This window comes from Aythya fuligula, chromosome 24 (genome assembly GCF_009819795.1).
Source record: "Aythya fuligula isolate bAytFul2 chromosome 24, bAytFul2.pri, whole genome shotgun sequence".
Lineage (NCBI taxonomy): Eukaryota > Metazoa > Chordata > Aves > Anseriformes > Anatidae > Aythya > Aythya fuligula.
Genome location: NC_045582.1, coordinates 5,638,679 through 5,661,731, shown reverse-complemented (window position 1 = coordinate 5,661,731; position 23,053 = coordinate 5,638,679). Strand labels below are relative to the sequence as shown.

The 23,053-nt window shown below is 40.6% G+C and overlaps 1 protein-coding gene across 2 annotated transcripts in view; it reads right to left on the bottom strand.

The window, feature by feature from the left end:
- Window positions 1-23,053, bottom strand: part of MYO1D (myosin ID) — a 157,214-nt gene that overhangs the window by 55,839 nt on the left and 78,322 nt on the right. The window contains exons 17-21 of one of the 2 annotated variants that reach the window (XM_032202841.1): window positions 17,926-18,149; window positions 16,601-16,745; window positions 15,892-15,996; window positions 6,790-6,903; window positions 1,347-1,501 (exon numbers count right to left, since the gene is read on the bottom strand). In XM_032202841.1, coding sequence (XP_032058732.1) covers window positions 1,347-1,501; window positions 6,790-6,903; window positions 15,892-15,996; window positions 16,601-16,745; window positions 17,926-18,149 — 743 coding nt within the window. Of the gene's footprint in view, window positions 1-1,346; window positions 1,502-5,586; window positions 5,651-6,789; window positions 6,904-15,891; window positions 15,997-16,600; window positions 16,746-17,925; window positions 18,150-23,053 lie in introns of those variants that run through there. The other variant, XM_032202842.1, reaches the window with a different exon arrangement.

Sequence of the window (23,053 nt, the reverse complement as noted above, 5' to 3'; positions counted from 1 at the left end):
GGTGTCAGCATGACAAAAGGATGGGGTGCTTTGTTGTAATGACTGAGGAAAAGGAACAGCAAAACAGGGAAGTCTGAACACTGAGAATACAGGATCTGGGGTGCAATCAACAGTTTCACAGCTCTTCCCAACATTACAGACTTGTTAAGTCACTGAAGAGCATCAGCTGGAGATTTCACCTGCGTTCAAAACACATCAGACATGAAAGAAATCCAGCTACTTCACACGACTCCTGAAAGGATGCGTGCTGCTTTACAAGACATATTCCCATAACCTCCTGAGCCTCCATGAGTAGCTACATTTGAAAATTAAACTATACTGAGGTAAATGCAAAAAAAAAGAGAATACTTTCTGTTGCTTTTCAGCACTGAATTTCTTAAAGCAAGTTATGCCAATGCTTAGAATTAATTTCAGATGAATTTAGCACCTATCTCCAGCAGTACTGACAGAAGTGGCTAAATCAGCGTGCTCAAGTTCACGTAAAAAATTACCCAGGCACCTAATATAACAAATTCACTCACTGTCCTGCCACCTGCAGCTCCAAATAGGTATTTACCTATAAAGACTCCTTTTTGTCTATCATAAATGAAGCACGGTATTATGAATGGCAACACCCAAATGCTGCATATGATGCTAATCAGTATTGATTCTCATGAGAATCTGTTCTGGAGGAGCAAGAGAAGAACTCTGAAGGTTTGTCCAATTGTCAAGACCATTTCTCTACAGAGTTAGTTTTATGTGATTTATGTGTCTGCAATGCAATGACTGCTGTGCAGCTTTTCTGTGCAATCCCAAACCTGCTGTATACTATAAAGGTGATTACTGCTAGTTCAGCTGTACCTCCAAGAAGCTCAATGCAAGATAACCACTTAAGTGTTTAGTCTACGACTAAAACAGATTTTACACAGTGATTTGCAAGTGAGACAATTTGCAGGGATTCAGAGACAACATTTTACAGCTCAAACACTAAATGATCTACTGACACTAGTGGCAGGGAAAACAATTTGAAAAAGGAATAGCTGTATCCTAATTTTACATATGAAGAGCTTGACCTTAAAACATGCTTATGAGACGTTGTAACACACTCAGAATGCCATCTTCAGTGATGTGTGTCCCCAAACATCTATGTTCTAATACGCACATATAGGGAAGGAAAAAGGGGCAAGCAATGTGTGGTAGTTAAAAAGTATGTCCCAAAAATACAGGGAAAAATGATGCTCTGGTATCCTAATAATACAGTGAAGTAACACAGATAGAACTCCAGACTGACATCAAAATGACTTCACAGCAAGTTTCTGATTTGGCATGCTAGACTGAGTTTTCAGCACAATCCAAACAACACTGACCTCTTGAAGTGGCTTGTCAGGACTCCCACCAGCTCTCCAATCCTGTTGTCATTAGATGGCTCTTTACTGAAGAGACAGACTATGAGATCCTTGTTGTCCTTCGTGTGGAAGACCACGAGCTGGTCCTTTCCGTTGGAGACGCTCAATCCTATCAACTGTGAAGAGAAAGCAAGAGCAATGTCATACACTTTGATATATCTTTTACTAAGGGCCAGACCAGCTCTTTCAACCTCAGTATGCCATGTTGCCTTTCAAGTTCTACCTCTACCAGCGAGAGCAGTGCCTGGAGAATGGCCGCGTGCAAGCTCACCATACTGCTCCCACAAGCCAAAGTACAAGTGAAACAATAGCGATACAATAGGTTTTTTTTTGTTTGTTTTTTTGTTTGTTTTTTTTTGGTTCAGGGGAGGTAGTCAATGGTCCCTGCTAAAATTCTGCTGGGAAATTCTGCTGTCTAGGCTGTGTCCCCTGGAGCAGCTCCCGCTAGCAGTGGTGCAGTGAGTCGGTGCCCTTCTGCACTTTCAGCACCGCATGCTGCTCACCAGAGTGCACCAGGAGGGATGAGGCTCCCCCAGATCTCACCCGGGATGACACCACATCACTCAGGGGCAGATCCACAAGCTTGTTTTATTTTCTTTTCAAGGGAAGCCAACAATAACCATCAGTCTGGCCAACAACCATCTCCTCTGCTCAAATCCACAGACACGGCTTCAGGAATGTAATGATAAGCAGACAATACAGGAACAAAATCTACTGAAAGCCCAAACATTCTGATGAAGAATGTAAGTTGCAAACCCCACAAAGCTGTGTTGATTCCAGTATTTAGTCATGGATCAATGTCTTGCTGTTCTGACAAAATAAAGAGAGATTTTTCTCTTTTTGGTCTGCTAAGTAACTGCTACTTGGTACGTTAAAGACTTTGTCCTTGTCATCACCCAAAGCAAAAGCAGGAAAAATTTAGGAGTGGCAGTCTAGGTACACAGGCTATTCAGGTGAATATTTAAAAAAAAAACAAACAAACAAGAACAACAACAACAACAAAAAGCAACAACAAAAAAATCTATGCTAGGGAAACAAAATATAAGGATGCAAAAAGAAAAATCAAGAGGCAAGTACATTTACAAATTGGTGCTAGAGGGAGAGAGGAAAAAGAACGATTAATACAAACAGATACTAGAACAGACATTCCTTGTCCACCAAAGGACAACCCAACTCTTTTGAGTCATCCAGGGACAGGTAGAAGGAAGCCAAATTCTCCTAAAAGCAAGAGGCACTGCTACACTGAAATCAAAATCTCATCATCCTCTTTTTAAAGAAAAAAAAAAAAAGCCTTCTATGCATCCCCACTGCCTGTGTTGGAAAGCATATTAGCACAGATAGAGTTGGAGACTATGCAGTACTTTCAGAAGCATGAATCTCTCAGAAACAGCCTAAATCCATATGCTTGGTTTAGTAGGCACCCTGTATTATTTCCAAGAAACCTGTTACAGCTTTGGATGTCTACCATATACCAGACAGCAGCATTGTCCCTGAAAAGCATGCCACAGCCAGCATGCAGAAGTGTGGTGTGTGCCCTATTTTCTAGATGAAACACTACACAAGTTGAGAGTTGCTCAAATTTTGCTGGCTTATTATTGCAGCACAACAGATGAGAGTTATTGCTGATATTCTAGGCGCTGAGCAGAGACCTCCTGCTACCAGTTGCACATACCCAACACAGGTGGAGTTTATTCTCTACCATTCACAGTATTTTAAGGTTACAAAATACTTTCAAAACAAGCTACACTTCATGCACACACATTAACAGCTGCCTGGGTTTATGGTGTCCCTTAAAATTAATTTGCATGCTTAAATAACATCCTGGGAGCACAATAACACCACAGGGACTACTGCCATCAAGGTTTTAAATGTGTACCGAGTATGAAAGACGAGCAAGTTGAAATCTCTGTATTTGAAAAGCCTATTTAAACATCAGTTATTCAAAAGAACTGTGATAGAAGTCCATGAGCCCTTTAAAATGTTCCTATTTTGCCCCTGCTCACGAGATTATCTGAACAAATAAAAATAATACAAAAGAAATAATCGTAGAGAAGGTGCTTATCTCAGTATTTACAAACACTAATATTAGCCCTGCTTGCAGATCAGAAAAAAATCTCAGCAGCCACAGAATTTCCTTTATTATATTCTCCACTGTACTGGGAAAGACAGTCGTAAGATCCTTTCTGCTGCTCAATCATCTTCTAATTCCTTCTTGACATTATCTGTTTCTTTTTTCTCTCCAGGTAAGAATAAAAAGGTAATTTTACAGTGGTACTTCTGAAGCAACTGCCAGAACAGTTGCAAACAAAAATTCCCCCAAATAGCAGCTCAGTCCAGTGAAACAGTTAGGGTTGAAAGGAAAGTTATTGCTTTGTAATCATTTGCACAAAATTACAGATTCCTTACACAGGGTATGAAATAAGAATGCAGAACCTGAAATCCAAGCAGACATACATTAAGGCCTATGCTTAAACCATTTACAAGTAAACATAGCTAAAGGAGATGGGAAACTATAGAGCGATTCCTTCAGCCGAAAACAAGTTTATGGTAGGAACAGACATCAGCTGACTGTCTCCGATGAGATTTCCATGGAAACACCATCCCTAAGGATGTTGCCATGTTGATAGGGTGCTTCAGAAATGCTGATGGCAAGCAGCACAGCTAACAGGCAGATGAATTTCAGCTGGGTTCACCTTTATATGTTAGAAGGGCAATCCATCTTCCCCAGCGAGCATGCACCTTTCTGGTGGGACATACCTGATACACCGAGAAACACCAAGACCAGAGTATTTATTACCCTTTCGCTCCTTGGAAATATGCGTATCAGTTCAAACAATTGTTCTTTCTATGAAAGGGAACAAATATCTGCATCACGGATGGCCACTTACAGCACCTCCCTGCACACTGCCACAGGGCTGCCATGCAGGGAGAGATCAGGCATGCAGAAAAACAAGGCAGTGCACACGAGGCAGCAGGCAACACTTATGCAAATCACTCAGTAACACAACACAAAACACAACCAGAAAAGGGAAAAGCTATTGGATTGCAGCACTGATCATTAGCAGTTTAGCTTAAGAAATCCTAGTGAAAAAAAAAAAGTATTTCACATACTATATAGAAACCAAATACATTTCCAAACTCTCTTCTTTCTGCTGCTCAGAGAGGAGTAAGCAGCAAATCAGTAGGATCAGTGGACATGTCCTGTCACCATGATGTCACCCCTATCCCTGTGCCCACAGATTTTCTTGTGTTCCCAAGGACCACAGTGGAGTGGAAACAGGTGAAAGGAGGACCTTTGGCCAACAGAGCAGAAATCACTACAGCATTTACCAAAGATTGTTTTCATCGGACAAGTTTCCAGGCTGGAATAAGACTGGCACCTGTGTGAGTCACTGAGGGATTTTTTTGGACCAATTCCTCCCATAGGAAGTAACCCAGGAGCTCTTGGTGATTGCTCAGGTAAAGGAAACTGCTGTCAAGAAGCCTAGGGGTAAGCTGGAAAAGCGAATAATTGCAGATCTACAAATAAAGCTGATTCCTATTTATAGAAATTCAAATATTGTCACAATAAGAGACCTATATGCACAGAACATTTATGTGCTTTGCTGCTCCAGGAGATGCAAAGCAGACAGCCAGCACAGGCAGCCCATGCTACAGCCAAGTTATCACTCACCTTGTGTGAATTAATCCTCCCTTTCAGACATACATGTCTTGTGAAAGAACAGTAATTACTAACATTTCTAAGTAACAGACTTTCTATAGGCAACCTACAAATTGCATCCACATTGCTAGGAAGACAATGAACTCCATCCCAGGCAGACCCAGGACAATGGTTTGTTAAGTGTCTGGCTCCTTTTGCAGTGCATTTGGGTTCCAGCTTCTTTGGAGTTAGGAATAGGAAGCTGATGTTTCCAAACATTCTGTACTGCATCCTTCTTGGTTTTTTTTTTTTGTTTTTTTTTGTGACTTGGTCTTACTCTGTTACTTGAACGTACAGATCCACCTTTAAACCCATCTGTATTACAGACATACAGGGAAAGCAGGGATTTCTCTATAGCTGAAATAAATACAGCTTTACTATAATTACTCATGTAGCAAGTGAATTGCACTAGCTTAACCATTTTGCATAAGGCAACAGCTTAGAAAACTAACAGTGAGAAATTGTGACGGACAAAATTCTACCTTGTCTACCTGAACTCACCTTGATTCTTTGAAAAAAAATCCACCCACCTTGAAAGAGCAGTCTGCCGTAGATTTTAACAAGTCTGTTTGCACAAGCAAGAGTTAGTCATTTAGCATTGTCTGCTGACAATTTCATTTTGCACAATTAAGTGATAACGTCAGTAGAACAGAACATCAACTTAGGAAAATGACCTGCAGCTGCTAAATACATGGCAGTAATATCTTTTCAAAAACAAGAGACACTGCCATGGTCACACTGCTTTGCTGCAACAGATTTTCTTGTTAGGGGAAACAAGTAAGGCAGGCAAGCAGTTACTCCACATACTGCAGTGGGCAATCAGTGTGCAGCTTTGGTGGGTAACCAGCAAGGACGTTAGAAGAGGTCCAATAAAACCAACATTAAGGATGCAATCTGAGCTAATCGTTCCATCCACATTTGCAGATTAGGTTTTACTGTTACTCTAATCCCATCTTTAGTCTTTCAGCAATGTGGGGCCTGCAAATTTATTATTTCTTCAAATGCAAGCGTCCTAACAAATTTGCGTACGACATTTGCAAGCAAACCAGCCAGATTCTGTAGGTTTAAGATAATCACAGTGGTGTTACCTCAGGCTGAGGAAAACAAACAAGCAGTTGAATCCACGCACCAGGATGCTGAAGAGCTAAAAATGAGCTTTTCTCCCAACCCCCTTCCTATCAGTGATAATCTGCTTCTTTGTGACTGGCAGCTAAACTCTGCTACCCCGAAGGCCAGATACCTCACTACAATTCTGAATTTAGCTTTGATAAGATTTACATTAAACATGGACAAATACATATATATATATATAAATATATATATAAGTCAAACAACATGAAGGATCAAACAAACCCCAAGAGACAGAGAAATTGTGTCTTAAGCCACTGTGAAATGCTAGCCCTCTTATGGGGCCAAGATCTTGCAGCACACAGCAAATAAATAACAAAATAGAAGAACAAACAGAAGAAAGTGCAATAAGCAGTTTGTTTTTCAGCTTTTATTTTATGCACCAAAATTAAAAGCTAACGTTAGACAGCAGTGCTTTAGATAATTGCACTTAAGTGTTTTAAAGCTATTAAATACATAAAAACTGTAAACCACAGTCTTTTTCCATTCTGTAGATCAGAAAACGGAGCTAAACAGTAGATGACCTGCCCATGACTAAGACAGCCTGAGATGAGCTTCTCCAGGCCTTGTACTTACATTATAGAGGGGGATGGTCTTCATCACTTTGTACTGCTTCATAGGGTCCATCTTATAAAGGTGTCGATCAGTAATGAAGATTGCTCGGTCCTCCACCTTACTAAAGCGATTGACCTGTAAAGAAGCAATTTTCAGTCACAGTGATCAATGCAAAAAGATGCAGAATAAAAAGTCTGCAGCAGTAGACATGCAAAACTCACATACATCTTCAATAGGTTTACTTGAAGGAGTGAAAAGGGAAGGTTGACCCCATAACCATATTTCATAAATAGAGAAATGGGTAATCTCAGAGAAGCAACATTCCTGGAGTCATCCAGCTGGGACAACCATGGCCTAAACCAAGGACAGATGCTTTCCACTAGCAATTTTTAACCTATGTCCCTGTCCACTGAGCAGACCCCAAAGCCAGGCAGACAGCTTTTGTTCCTACATTATGTATGTGCCTTTGTCACCTCGGAAGAACAATGCAGAACACCTGCCCCCTACAGAGCTAAAAGGGTGTCACCAGGTTGTGTGCCAGTCCAGACCTGACGCATTTGAAAGAGGATGACTTCGACCATCCTAAATCAGATCAGGTCCCATTTCCCTTTAAAACATTTTAAAATGTTTTAAAAACATTTGTGCTCTCAGTGTAGCCAAGCAACTAGCCCAAGAAGTGGGAAACCTGGACAATCATCCTTCCCCTGCCCATTAGTGATGTGTTAGCCAAGTAAGGGCATGCTCCTCCAGTTCTGCTGAAGTTGTGCCACTCTGCAAAAGGAACTGAAGACTGAATAAAGAGGAGCCTGGGAGAGCCAGGTCTGCACGCAGGGACCTGGTGCAACCACCTGGTAGAAGAAAGGCAAGGGTAGTTCTTGGCAAACACAAGACCCAAGCTGCAATGCCTGCAGGCTGCAAAGGGTATTGAACACAAGCCTCTCCCTTGCTAAGCAAGAAATCTGTTCCCCTTTCCAGGGGGTCTAACCCCAAACCCCAAGCTAGCTATGGTGCCCATCAGCCCTACCAACTCCATAACCTGACAAAAATCTGCCCTTTTTATGAAATTAGTGAGGGAAGGGCTGCACAAGCACCACAGCAAGGGAAAGGCATGGTGTTGCTCTGGGTGATGATGAACAGGCAGAACGCAGGGTGAGCCACAAGATAGCTCGGCTGTGCCAGACCCTGGCTGTCAGTAGCAGATTTTTCTATTGAGATGGACATCACTCATCTGGTATTTTAACTTGACCTTGCATTCTGTTAAGGACATGGCATTCAAGGCAGTGATGTCTAAGTATCACCAGTGAGTTCAAGTCCCTCAAAAGAACTTCTTTAAACTGAGCTTGCTGCCCAGCTATGCTCTCTGCTGCTGTTCTGGGAACACAGAGAGCAAAGCTACAACAAGCAGCAAACTTCTAATGCTGACAGGAAAGCATGCAGAGGCATGTGTACCTCTAAGGTTAACTGACCACTGAGGAAGATTGCTGCTGCTGTTAAATCCTTATACTGTTCTCAGGTTGTTTTGAACTGGACTCTGGTCTCCTAATTCACTCCTACAAGACAAACAAGGAAAATCAGACTGTACTTCAAACAACTTCAGTGCTGGCCTCCAGAAAGAGACAAACTTAATTTTCATCTTTACATAGCTGTACTCTCTGACAAAGGTAGGGTATGGAGGAGATGGAGCTAGACTTCTCAGAGAAGTATGGCTAAAGGACAATAGGCAACGGGCAGAAGGTGCAGCAGCAGAAAGTCCTATGGGACATATGGGAAAAAATCTCACTGGAAGAGTGGCAGCTCTGGTGCAGGGCTCACAGAGGCTGTGCCATCTTCATCCTTGGGGATTTACAAAGCTCTGCTGATGAAGAGCCTAAGCAACCTCATCTACTTGAAGACCTGCTCTGAGTAGGAGGTTGGACCACAGACTCCAGAGGTCCCTTCCCACCTCGATCATTCTCTGATCTCATCAGCCTGTACGCTACCAAGAGCACAGATTTCACAGTATCTGAAGTATTCTGACAGTTTCAAGTAGTTCAGCAAATGCATCTTAGTGTTGCCATTGGGAAGCATTAATATCTTAATATCGCCACTGGGCTGGCTCTACAGCTGTAAATTTAAGACCAATTATAGATACAGCTATAATTCAGTGAAGAACCATCAATTGCCTGCTGAGGCAAACTGCTGTATTACCACCTGTAATCTCATCGTCAGTCAACAGCAGCAGAGATTATTTATACATATGTGTCCCAACCCTCATGCAATAATCTTAGGCGTAGTCAAGAAGATGGCTCACTTCAGTTTGTACTCAAAACACTATCCACCTGGGAGACTGCTTGCATAACCAGACACTCGGAAGAAAGGGGCAATAAAAGCCAACACTAGCAGCTCTACTGACAGTGCACAGGGAAAAGAAGCTCTTTCTTATAGTATTCTTATGTTTTAGTTCACGTGGATCAATCCTAAAACTTTTTTTTTTTTTTTAAACCAATTATTTTTAACGTTTTTTATAAAGTAAAAAATAACTATGGGAAGACTGAAATGCATGAGCTCACAGATGTTCTGGAAGAACCAAGTGCAGTTGAAAACAGTCAAGTACACAGCCCCATGTCCCAGTATTTTGTTCGAGTTCACACAACCTGTTTCTACATAAGAGTTTAAAAAAAAAAAAAAAAAAAGAAAAAAAAAAAAGATTGATTAAGCATCAGCTAATGATGTAAAGTAATAGACACAGCCAAGCACCAAGAAATGTAATTATATCATTTCTCTTAATTCTAGATATTCTGACTTCATGTATATTGTAGGCTATCAATCAGGTCTCCAGCAACAGCATCCCTGATAAATTAAATCACCAAAAATGCTGTCAAATGCCACATAAGCCATAAGTACCTCTGGAAAATTATTGTAAAGATGTGCAACTGTTTATTAAGAATGCACTCATTCAAAGGCTACAAGATACTAACTGACATACCTTCACAATAACATCAGATCTGTGGAAAATACAGGAAGACTGACACTAGTCAACTACTGTTACATATCTCATACAGCTGATGTGATTTTTTTTTACAGAAACAGAAGTAGGAAGATCACATTCCCACAAAAAAGAAAATTATATTCTCTCCAGAGCAGTGTTTTATACCCTGGGATCATGGCTTTAGTCACATCTCCTTTTTATACACAGACCATTTAAATCCCTCCCATCCTCCTGCAGCTCATCTCAAATATTATTCTAGGCTGCTGGTGATTTTAGGCTCTAGCAAGCAGGGTTTTTAGAGAAGAAACATGTTTCACTAACATTACAATTAATTCGTCAAGTAAATACTACACAAAAGGAGAATATTTGATGCAATCTAGACTTTCACAGGCCCACTCCCAAGAGGCTAGGTACTAAACAGTCACCAAGCAAAGTCTTTACAGAAGGAAGTGAGAAAGTAGGGCAGAAAGTAGAAAATACTTTTCATCAAGGCAAAACCAGAGTTATCAGTGTATCACAGTCACAGAGATATTTATTAATCAACTGAGAAGTGTAAACAAGGGTGAGACATGATGAGGCACATGAACATAAATACGATTTTCCTAGGTGAAATCAGGAGACTGGAGACCTTAAATATGCTCCACCAACAGGCAGCAGAGTGGCAAAGTTCAGAGTAGATAAAAGCAAAAAATGCAAATCAAAGAGCTACATGACAGCTTTAAATTAACCACACCAACTCAGAAAAAGTAACTGAAGATGATTTTAGACAGCTTTGGATAGAACTTGGCACAAACATGTGAGGCAGCTGAAAAAAAGGAAGGAGTTCATATGCAGTAAAGACAAGCATGGGGAATAATGTCCTGGTTGCCAGGTTCTTACTTGGGATACTGGTAACACACTGGTGTGGAGAAGACAAAGGAGAACATAATGGTTCAGAGAAGGTAAAGAAAAATTGGTAAGAGCCTGGAAAATCTTACAAGCAGAGATGCTGAAAAACTGGAATTACGTTAGGAAGCAATGGATGGGAGAAAAAAAAAATAAAATGAAACACTAAATGGCATGGAGAAAGAAGGTTAGGAGTGTGTGGTGCTACTTGTGGGGTTCTTTGAGCAGAGCAATGCAGCTTCTGCCAGCTGTGCTTGGGATTTGCAGCTCACTGGACACCACTCTCCATGGCTTGGGAAGCAAAGGCTTCCCTAAAATCGTAAAATCATGAAAGTTCTATGTTTTCAATGGAAAACACCTCCAATATCATTTGGTCCAGCCACCCCCGACCACCAATGTCACCCACTAACCCATGTCCCCAAGCACCACGTCCAACCTTTCCTTGAACACCCCCAGGGACAGTGACTCAACCAGTTCCCTGGGCAATCCGTCCCAATCCCTGACCACTCTTTCTGCGAAGAAATGTCTTTGCCCTCAAAGCACGTTCTGATTCTGCAATATAACACTACAGCAGTTTTACCAGAGTGTTTCAGACTCTTCCTTGGGTCTACCCACTGTTGTAGCGTTCACACTGAACTATAAATTCAGCTGAACAGTTAAAGAGCCACACCAAAGGGGAACAGCAGCTTATCTCACATGAGAAGCAAATTCTTGCTGCTGAGTAACTCATGTCCTTTTCAGCTCTTTCCAAGCAATTGCTTTGCTTCAGGTGCCTCATGCATCTATGGCATATTTATGTAAATAACACATGTTGTGTTTTTAGAAGTAACCTGTCACATTGGGAAGCATGCACAGAAGAGATTCAGAGAAATGCCAGCACAATTGCAAATGCCGCTATTCTTTTGATTTTGTAGGAGTAGAGACAGGCCTTATGTTCTCAGATACTGATTATACCCTCTCAGAGAACAGCCGTTCCTCGCATTGTGTTCTCTGCACCCTCTGGGCTTTTTTTATTTATATCTTTGTTGATCCCAATGTGAATCAGTCCTAATTTAGCTTCCTGCCTAGCTTATAGGGAAAAATGAAGGTCCAACCCTCAGCCAATAGCAGAAAAACCTTCAAATGAACTTTCCAGGTCTCTGCCACTGCAGGGTGAGAGGCACCAGGCTTTGGAGATGGTCCTCTCGAGGGAGCACAGTGCCACAAATGAAAAGGGAGAAAAACGGGAAAAAAAGCCTTATTCTAAAAAAGGAGAAATTGTTGTTTCCTAGGTGATAAAACAAAATCTGGTGGTGTGCATGAAATATGCATTTGGTTTCCCAAGGCAAAAATCTTGAAAATTTCCTCTGAAAAATAAAGAGCATCATAATGCTCCGTAAAGATGTATTTTTCCAAAGGCCGAAATGACATGCTTCTACCTATACCTACTGCGAGAAAGCAAAGACATGCACATCCCATCAGCGAGACATCAAAGTCTCTTCACAGGCATTCTATAAAAAGAACTACAAAACCTTCGGTCCAAACAGATTCGCTTGCTATTATTCATCTCAAGCTGTTGAAATTAAGACCCCATACACTCAAGATAAAGAAAACTTTAACAGCAGTTATCAATACTTCAAGAGCAGCTCCCTGGCTGCTACAAGTTGCTATTACTTTCTTGACTTCACTACAGCAATGTCAATCAAAAAAAAAAAAAAAAATCTGTTTCAAAGAAGTTAACGGTTAGCAAATATCTTACAATCCACAGCAGATATGTTCTATATGTAAACTTTTTTACATACATGGACTCCAGACTTGTGTCTGTTCAATTTGCCCATTACTTATCCTCTTTATGTCATTTATTTTCAAAGAAAGAAGTGCATCAGACTGCAATTATCTGAAAAAATTAAGGATCAGACACCTAATATTGCTGTTGAAAGACAAGAACTGCTTTACGCATGGTGGAAGGAAGGTATGGCACCTTATTCAAAGGCGTAAAGGAAGTCTAATGTGGGTCCAAAAATAAAACATTTATCTCGACTCAGTGCTCTTGTTACAGTAACACCTTTCTGCCTGACACAAGGACCAGCAGAAACAGCACATTTTGCTCAAAAATCCCCAAGTAAACTGAATCATGATAATACACAACCAATGAACTTGAGTAATCCTGTTCTGTGGACTGATGCTTTGTTGAAGAGCATTATTTAAGCAAAGCAATGAAATCACCTAATAAGTAATCACATTTTCCTTTTTTTAACGCATTTTTCAGTCCCTTGCTAAAGCTTGTGAGAGCCAAGTTTCAGCTGAGAAACAAACAATAACAGTCAATTTGCAAATCCACAACAAACCAGGTTTAGCATAAGAAATTTGACAAACTTCACTGCAGTGAAAATACCTCCCTTTCAAATGTTCAGACCATCAATACAGCTTGTACGTGCTAACATTAAATGCCATACTTGTGCAAGTAATGTGGTATTACATGGGCAATTTAAAAGAGGATAAAGCTAACAAGAAGGAATTTAATGTGTTTTTTTTTTTAATTATTTAATTATTTAATTATTTTTTTAAAAAAATAAATTATCCCTGCCCAATAGCACTGACTACAGTACTTTTTGGGTAAAGAAGCTTTTTTTTTTTTTTTTTTTTTTTTTTTTTTTTAAGTATTTTGTATTGTAGGTTTTTTTTTTTCTATTTTTTAAAAGAAGCTTTTTTGTATTTTTGACAAAAAGCACCTTAGTTTTAAAAATACAGCTCAAAATGTAAATTCTTTTATGTGACACAGTGAAAGACAGGCTAGCACTGTTTTCAGGGAAAAGACTGTGTTCGTCTAGTCAAAGAATGAAGTTGCTTACAGGCTTTACAGCAATTTTCACTCTTGCTTAGTCTGCAAATCTGAGGTTCAGACTCTGTAAAGAAGTGCATTGGTTGGAAAGTAAAATGATAAATCTTGAAATGTCAAATCTTTGTCTTGTTAGCTTTCAAAGTTCACGATTGTTTGTTTCTCTCCTTTGTTCACTTCAGGTTTACTTGGACGTTTCTTGTTCATATGAGGGAAGACAAGCAGTTCGCTCAAAAAGTTGTTACATCCAAGCATGGATTTGAAAGGGGTCATTTGCTTTTGAGTTTAAACACAGAGATGTACTGAAATTGCCAGGCTTACATACATCATTAAAGATCCTAGATGCGGGCTTGTCTTCAACAGTAATGCTGGAGTGATTTTATCCATTTGTTTGAGAAGAGGTGCCTCCTACCAGTTTCTTCAAGGCCATTGTATCACTACATTTAGCTATTTTTTCTAAGACAGATCTTTAAGGATGAAGACCAGAAAAGCATTAATGACTTTGAAGACTCAGGCACAGCTGGGTTTGGAGGAGCAGCCATTCCCATGTGCCAGCCAGCTGCCATCCTCTGCTGGCACCTGTCCTACCTGAGCCATATGTAGCCTCCTGCCATGTTTGTGTGTGCTTCCACTGCTGATGACTTCAAAAGCCAGGCAAAGATGTCCCGAACTAACCAGGCAAAGGAAGGATGAAGCCTGACCTCTCTGATATATGAGAGTGACCAACGATTTAACCTTTAAACGAATCAAAAAAGTTGCAAGATAATTTAAAAACCTCAAGACTGCAAGTCTATAACCTCGCAGTCTCTGTGGCATTTCCCTATTTCAACTGAGCTACCTTTTTTTTAAAGCACCCATGATAAGCTAAAGCTTTCTTCACCTCTGCAAGCACTGAAATTTCAGGTAGAAACCTACTTTATGATAGGCAACATCTTCTCTGTCTCCAGCCTGCTTTTATTATCAATAAAGCGGTAGGACACCAATGCAACAAACCCAGGCAGAAAATGCATTTTTCTAACAAGGTAAACACAGTAAAAGGAAGTATAGAAACAAGGTCTGTTTGCATTCTCAAAGATTTCTTCATGCACCATAAGCAGAAAGGAACTGCTCAGATGCTTGCCTAAAGGTAAGAGTTCTGTGCTTGCAATTACTGAACAGAATAAGGTATGGATTTGTGTTTCAAAAATTTGCTTTTACCTATTCCCGTGCAGGATATTGTCCTTTAAAGCTGAATAAGGAGCAAGTGAGAGAAACAGAAGGATTTAAAAGATTACAAGTTGCATAACAGTGAGCAATATATGTATACCCACTGTGGGAGTTTAATATTATACACACACCAAATAATTCCCCTCACCGTCTCTCCATTCTTATTCAAAATGACAACTCCTACAGTCACTTTGTTAAGAACTTAATATTGTATTTTTACAATTATTCCAGTTTAGCTAGAAACAGCAATATTTTTGTTCTAGTTTATTAAATGAATTACAATAAGAATTCCTTTGTTTTCAGCCTAAGGTGAAAAAAGCCAAACTTTTCAAACTGCTGCCAAGATTGTAAAGATGAGGTTCAGATTCAGACTCACCCAATCCTCCTTTAATCCTAACAGCATAAACCAATATCACTCAAACCACTCATTTAATCAGCAAACCACACTCTTAAAGTGAACATGTTAAAAGCAATGGACTACTCCACTGAAATAGTTTTAGCAATAAGAGATTTCTATTTTTATATACAGAAATCACTTACTGTTGTATAAATAATATAAATCACTACCACTTGCAAAGAAGTTTTGTTATAAAGTGAGATTTCTCACTGCAAAATTAATTTTGTTTTACTGTTAAACATAATATCTGCAGAATGATAACGATCACACACATGCTCTACTTCTGGCAAGTGAAGACCGACTACAAAAGCACATTTTTGGAAATAAAAAGCGTATACAAATATAAAGCTCCTGAAAAACACTTGAATATCAGTAGCCCTGCCATTGAATGTCTTTGTCTTTGTAAAAGTCAAAGTATCTTATCCTGACAGACATTTAAAAACAGAATAATATAGATCACTCTAAACTATCCATAAAAAAAATTATGCAAGTACATTATTCTAATTAGTTTTTAAAACCTTTCAATCAATTTAAGGAAACAAAAAAGAACTAACTTTCTGCTATGGAAAAAGTCAGACCCAAGCCAGTTACACAGAATTTATTAATTCCTCTGAAATGAAGAGGTCAGAGAAGCCCCTCAGAAAAATCATCCTTTGGTGCAATAGGTTCAGAATTACGTATCCATCAAAAATCACTTATACTATTCCTTAAAATAGGACTGCTTTCAACTGCCACCTGTTGAAATATCTCCAGCATTACCTCTCCTCACCCTTTGCTTCACAAAATTTTAGCTGCAAGAATTTTCCCCACCCAGATCATGTGTCTGCAGACCACGCACATGCCGGTTACCTTGCGGACGTGACACGAGAAGAGGACGTTCATGTACTTGTCTTTCCGTTTCAGCTCAGTGGCAACAGGGATGAAGGAGCCAGTGGTCTGAGGGTTATCTGGTCTCTGAAAGAGCAAACACAGGCACACAATTCTTCTTGCTTACTAAAGAAAGTAATTGCATTACGTCATGCCAGGCCTGGCAGAACCACAGCTGCACCACCGAGTCTAAAGGCTTCAGCCAGTCCCTGCCTCACTGAAGAGCAGGGGAGCATCTGGAGTTTTATGTGCTTTCTGAGAAAACCTTAACAAAACAAAATACTTGAAGGAAGGATGGAGTAAAAGAAGCATTGCAACTTGCCTAGAGAGAATTTTTTCGTTCCTTTTCATTTAATGCTATTTCTTAGCATCCCATTTTATCTAGAATTTCTGCTTTCTGTCTTTCCTAGGCTTGGCAATTTGAAGTGTCAGCTAATGGCACTACTCAGTATCATTTAATGTTGTTTGGGACACTCACTCAAACTAGGCTTTGTAAAATTTAACTTGCAGTACAGTAGAAATCAAAGACCATATGAAACCCACAGAGAAAACGTGAAAGTACTCTCCCTCCCAAGAAACCAATACCCACTTTTTAAAATTTAATATCAAATTTCTACCCTTTTAGTGTTCTGAGCCATAGCCATTGCAGCAGTCCCCTTCTATTTGCATTGATTACTTCACTTGGACTCACCAGTGCGATGTAATTCCCCTCCCATGCTCTTTGTAGGCCAAGATCAGCTCTGTGACCCTTCAGCACTTCCATGGCAGCAACCTTTGCCCTCAGTTGAGGTAGGTCTTTTGGTGGGATGCTCCGGATGAGTTCACCTCCTCTCCACCTGCCACAGAAAGCCTGAGTCAGGTCCACAGTCTGTACCATGCACTATGAGCACTAATTTTGTCAGGTCAGCAAACACGGGCAAACCTAGACTACAAATGGCAAGGAAAAAAAAGAAGTCCTTCCATTGCATCCCTTCATACAATACTTAGGTTTCCAGCTTTAGGTGACATAGCACCTTTGATTCCTGACAACTTTTGCTGGTACACTTTCCCCTCCCTCCCTCTAGTGCCCAGAAGTAAACTACCAGCACATCTGTGTGCAATAAAGTTTTTGCAAGCCATTTTTTTTTTTTGGCTTGTTTACAACATCATTCTCCTTTAATAACTGAATTTGGCCCTACGATTGAAACCTAACCAACTGTAATATGAAACAGGACAGTACAGGACAGACCAGCAATTACTCTACACCATATTCCAGCCTTTAGCAACACCAGATCCCTAAGACTATGGCTGTGAAAAATTTTAATAACTAAAATTTTGTGGTTATAATAACTGAGCTTATTCAGAAAGCAGGATGCCTACCCAGATAGGTTGTGGATGGTTTTCAAGAGACATCCAAGAAAAAAAAAAAAAAAAAAAAAAAGCTGACCTGATCTGGTGCTGGTGGTAACACTGCATCAAGCAATTGGCTCATCTAGAGATCTCTAGATGTCCCATTCAGCCAACATTTCTCTTGTTCACTGACTTTCAGAAGTTACCGTTTTTCAAACTGGAATTGTAACTGCTTTATACCCCTCTTGTCTACAATACCAGACTTGCCAGAGGAAAAAGGTTTTAGGTATCAGACACTTCTAATAAATGTATAAAACACCTTTTCTGCATACAGTGAACAGTGAAACACTACTTAATCTATTGCAGAAAAAATGACTTATAGAAGTTTTGATGGAGTCCAGAAGATTCCTTTTCTCTTTCCCCCAGCCTAACACCAGCTGCTCTTTTCTTTCAAAACTGATCAGAAAGGCCAAGAGAGGAGCTGAGGAAGGAAACACAATGTCCATCCTGAGTAAATCTCTGAAACAGAATAATTATTTGCATGGTCAAGAGTACCAGAAGCCACTAATACCTTCATCTTTGATTCCCAGTTCATGTTCTCTACTCATTTATCCAGCTTTTATGGAACAAGTAGTAATTGTTCAGTCCTTTGGGTTAGACTAAAAACACAGAAAGTTTTATTAGTACCTATGGTAAATCATCTGGAGTGCCTCTTCAAATCGGTGCAGCACTTTTGGTGGAGTGGGCCATTGCACATGCTTGCCATAATCCTTCATTGACCTCACACTGCGAAAGCGTTGGGCAACTTCATGGATGTAGGCCTTCACTTTGTAGCGGCGGTAATACTTGAGTATCGTCAGGGCAGCCTTCGTCCTCTTATAGCGAAGACGAGCCAAAGTGCCCCTCCAAACCTAAGAGTCAGTGGAGAAGACAGTTTTAGCAATAAAAAGGATACATTTTTCTCTTTACTCTTCTATACTGCTAAAATCCATAGATACATAAAATCACAAATTTGAAAGGGACTCTTCTATGCCAATAGGACCCAATTAGAAAAACATCACAAAACGGACACTGTGCTTACCTGCCTACTTAGAAACAATTCTAACTCTGATTAAATGCTAGAATGGGAAAGATTGTTTTGAAAATAGTTTGGGAGACCAGCTGTGTACTGAAAAGCAAGCAATTCTCCAACATAAGTAACATCCTCCAAAGCTCACTTCCAAAGTCGCTGCCATGTTTGCTCCCAAATGTGGAGCCCAAGTCTGCCAGCACTACTACACGCATTGCCCTGGCCTGGAGAGCACTGCAAGCAGAAAACGTGCCATGGTCTGGACTTCTCCTTTGGACCTGCCAGGTAGAGGCACACTGCGAGGTGGGTACCATGACTGTATCTTGTTACCGACTCCTAGCCCGCTTGGCTCAAAGACTCCACTTGCTCTGCCAGGCTGGGCGGGCTGTGTTGGTTTTACCCTGTAACCAGAGAAATGTGTATTCACCCAAGTGCTGCCAAGCTCACGTGCACATCCCTGAGGAATTCGTGAACAGCTGTACTTTGCTTCTAATATAATCCACCACGATGAAGGTTGTATTTTTGTTTCCTTGTAGAATTAAACTGGAAGGATAATGAGCCTCCTGCATACGAAGAGTGCTTTACTACTCACTATGGGCCCTGCTGGAGCATTTATTTCTCTCTTGAGAAACATCCCATAGCACCATTGATGCATATCAAGCCTTCTATTTAAAGAAGAAATAATTAATTACCTGAGGCAATTTGCAACATGATATTCTCTTTATGAAGCTGATGTCAAAGGTTCTCTTGACAGCTTTACTGATAATCCTGAAATTTGGCTGAGAAAAAACAAATGTAGCAAGAGGTAAAGCAGACATGAGGGGGGCTCTTCTCTGTATGTTCACAATTCAAAGAGGAAGTAGAAACTCTGGGGTCCAAACCCTTAAAAGCAGAGGACTCTTATTCCAACCTCTTCCAGAGTAGCCCCTCCTCATTCTGCTCTGGCCTCACTGCCCTTGCATAGGATCTGTCTTCACAACAGGTACGACAGATCCTCATGGCTCTGGCACAGCCTGGAAAGTCGATTTAGCACCCACTCCCTCACTGGTGCATTTGATGCTCTCTGAAGCATATTTGTTTCCAGCACATGAAAACTGAGTCAAGACCCTACATAACAGTGCCCAAACATCCGATGGTAATGCTGAGACATTCCACCCCTTGCATTTTAGTGCGTCAAACCAACTGCAAGTGTGTAACCTTCAACACTGGAAAGAACTGGACTGAAGAAAATGAAGCATGCAATGAACAGAACAAGTCAACACATATAAGGTGACCCAAGGCACCACACTCCTTATCAGACCCCAGACACCAGCCAGTACTAGGAGCCTAAGGAAGACGTGGGCATCATTTCAGTGCTCAAGGTGAAGAGCTGGGAAGGCGATGCGTGACACAGGAGAGCAAAAGGAGAGGTAAGAGCAGGAAGCACAAAAATCAGTCCCTGTCACAACAGCAAAAAAAATAAAATAAAATAAAAATTAAAAAAAAAAAAAAAAAAACAAGGAAAAACAGCACAATGTTTTATTGACCAGCCAAATAAATCTGGCAGTAAGACAAAGAGCAAGTTCAACAATGAACAGTGTGGACTGGTACTGAAAATCTCAACACTGTGTGCATATAGGAGAGTGGCAAAACAGTACCTAATATTTTCCTTATTTATGCTTTGAAATCATTAGACAGAGTGAGGGAAAGCAGCATCCTCTGCATAAAATATGTTGTTCTTAATAGTCCCTTTTAGTGTACAATTAAAATTGTAGTTTTTGTTCTACACAGCTTGAATATCACAAAAAAAGAATATTACTATTTAAAAAGCATCAGAGATCCTGAGAAGCTCAGGGCTTCCTGGAGCCACAAGTTCAAACTGACTTGCACAGGGCCTGCATTTTACCCAAAGCATCAAAGGCTGATTTAAGACTAGGATTTCCATGGCTGAGCACGTATCAGATTCAGAAATGGCATGAATTTGACAGAATCAGCAACTAGGATAAAATAACTGAACAACTAAGGAGCATTAAAATAACATTTCCTTTTTTTTTTTTAAATTGTTAGAGGCATTTAAGTATAGACTAAAGTGTCACAAAATGTTCCTTCAAAGTATATACAGGCAGCAGAGAAGATAAACTGGAAAAAACAACAACCAACAATTTCTTAATTTTTAAGTTCATAAGAGTAGAAATGAGAAACAATGGGTTCTGGGTCACAGCTAATCAGCCTTCTGAACTTCATAAAGGATCACAAGAAAAGAACATAAAATGTAAATTTGCATAAGCTGGTGAAGACTTTGCAGAGTTCTACTTCTGTCATTTTTTTCTCCAAAACATTTTGATTTGGTTTTAGATACAGAACAATGTCTTAATTTTGCTTCCTTGTGCTGAGGTAGGCATGCTCTTGAGGAAAGACTCTCTTGCTGTGGTTATTTTTCACACCAGCCAGACATCCGTGGAACAAAGGCACTGTAACAGATTGCCCCGATGTTGTATCAGCTGCATCGCTCCAGAAATTGGCTTCACAGCAAGAAGTGTCACAATTGCTACAAACACTAGCCTTCCAAATCCAATTATCCAGCCGAGGCATGCCCCTTGGCTACACGCAAACAGTAAACTATTAATGAAAAGCATGTCCTCAAATCAAGTTGTCATAACTGGAAAACCTCACTCCTAGTAAGGACCTTCCTAATAGCCACAATGGCAGCACCTCCCAAAAATACAGAGAAAGCCAAAGAAAGGAACAAACTTCTTCCAGGAAATGGGATACAGAATACATTATATATATAAATAAAATTGCTTTTCTGGCTTGGCATTTTTCTTTTAACCACCGGGCTCATTTCTGCTTAAGGCAGCCCATCAGTAATGCTGAACTGCCAACACAAGCAGAGTGCCTGATGGCCTAAGTGGTCTCTTCCAGAAACACAGACCCTTCAAACCTGCAAGCAGGCCATAGAAGCAAAGTCCTTGTTCAGCAGCCACTTTGTGTGCTCAGCATTGTGTCATTGTGAGCAATGGGTCAAACCATGTGCAAATCCAACCAGAGTGCTGGAGTGCTTCCTACTAGCACATACTCTCCTGAGGCTGGAATAACAACACACTGTACCATCTCAATTCTTTTCTCTCTTCCCTCCAGTTCATTACTCGAAAGCATTAAGCACTGTAAATTTTAAAAATAAATAAATCAATCAATTTTCCAGGGCTACGTTTATCATGCCATTTGATAGATATTATGCACAGATTCTCATGTTGTGAACGCTGTATTTCTGTTACATGCTGGAGGACAATGGTAAAGTGATGGCCAAATATGTGGATCAAGGTGCCAACAACACAACAGAAAGATCTGTGCATCCAGGATTCAGCTTCTTTCTTTCCAGCCTTCTGTACCCAAGATATTGTCCAAGTCATATTCATATGTGCTACAGAAAGGATTCAAAAAAGGACACGCGTAACCTTTCTGAAATTTCCAACCAGTGCACAGCTCTCAGCTTGAGCTGCACACCAGCAACCAGCAAGCAGGTGTTTTCAGCACTTGTGTTTAGCAAATCTTGCAAGGATAGGGTAGGGTAACCAAGGATAGGGTAACCAAGTCTGAGAATCACAGTGTGCAGTATCATCCCTCCTACAGGCAAGAATAAAATGATACTTTGCCACCTTTCTTTGTCTTTAACTTCTTGTTAACCTGGCTTCCTAAAAAGGAGACTAAAGATCACCCTGTCCCTGGCTGACCTGGGATTGCCCTGCTGTCTTCTGACTCTCTAGCCAGCTTCAGCCAAATCTGACAGAGGAACAGGAGACCAAAAGAGTCAAGTCCATACATCTTTCAGGAAAAATCAACAGCAGGGTAGAGGGAGCCTCAAATTAGAGTGACATTGTTGGAAATGCTTCAGAACAAGCTCAAGAGCCATCTGCTTTGTCCAATCTCCAAATCCCAACCAGTACACGCAAAGCTCCTAGCCAGGCACAACCACATGAGATTGCATATCAAGCCAAACTGGTAGAGGACACGAGAAGGATCTGGCAGTATTTCAGGGGGCAGAGGATGGTGGAGATGTGTGAAGGACAAGAGGGATGGAGTGGATGATATGGTGAGGAGGAAGGGAGAGTACTGGCAGTGATCACAAGAAGAAAACTGTGATTGTCATCACGGTGGGATGTCAGCAGTATGGGACAAACCCACGGGAAGCCAGGCTCACGGAAAAGGCTGATGACAGTTTTCAAAGTGAGAAACTGAATAGCAGGCCCAAAAGAAATCAATTTTGTTGTCGATTAGCGCAGTGCCTAGTGAACAAGCAAGAGCAATTGGGCAGGAAAGAGATTATCCTCTATAAGCAGAGGTGTCCAAAGAGACAAGGCAGAAGTTGGGTACAGGAAGGGGACTAACCAGCAGTCAGTGTTGGCTCCAAAATGGAAAGGAAAAGAATATCTAAACTCGCCCTTCCCTACACCTTCACCCAACCACTCCCCACCCTTCACTTCTCTTTCACTATCTCTGCCATCTATGCTGGTCCTCCTAAAGGCCAGGCAAAGACAAATGAATAGGGATAGTGAAATTATAACTATAGCCTAGGAGGCTGGAAAATAAAGTCTGAACGACACAAGAAATTCCATCAGAATTCCTGAACATTAAAGGGTATTTATTTCTGAGGCTGCTTCCAGTGAAACGAATCATAGAATATCCCGGTTTGGAAGGGACCCACAAGGATCATCGAGTCAACTCCTGGCACCACACAGGTCTACCCAAAAATTCCAACCATATGACTAA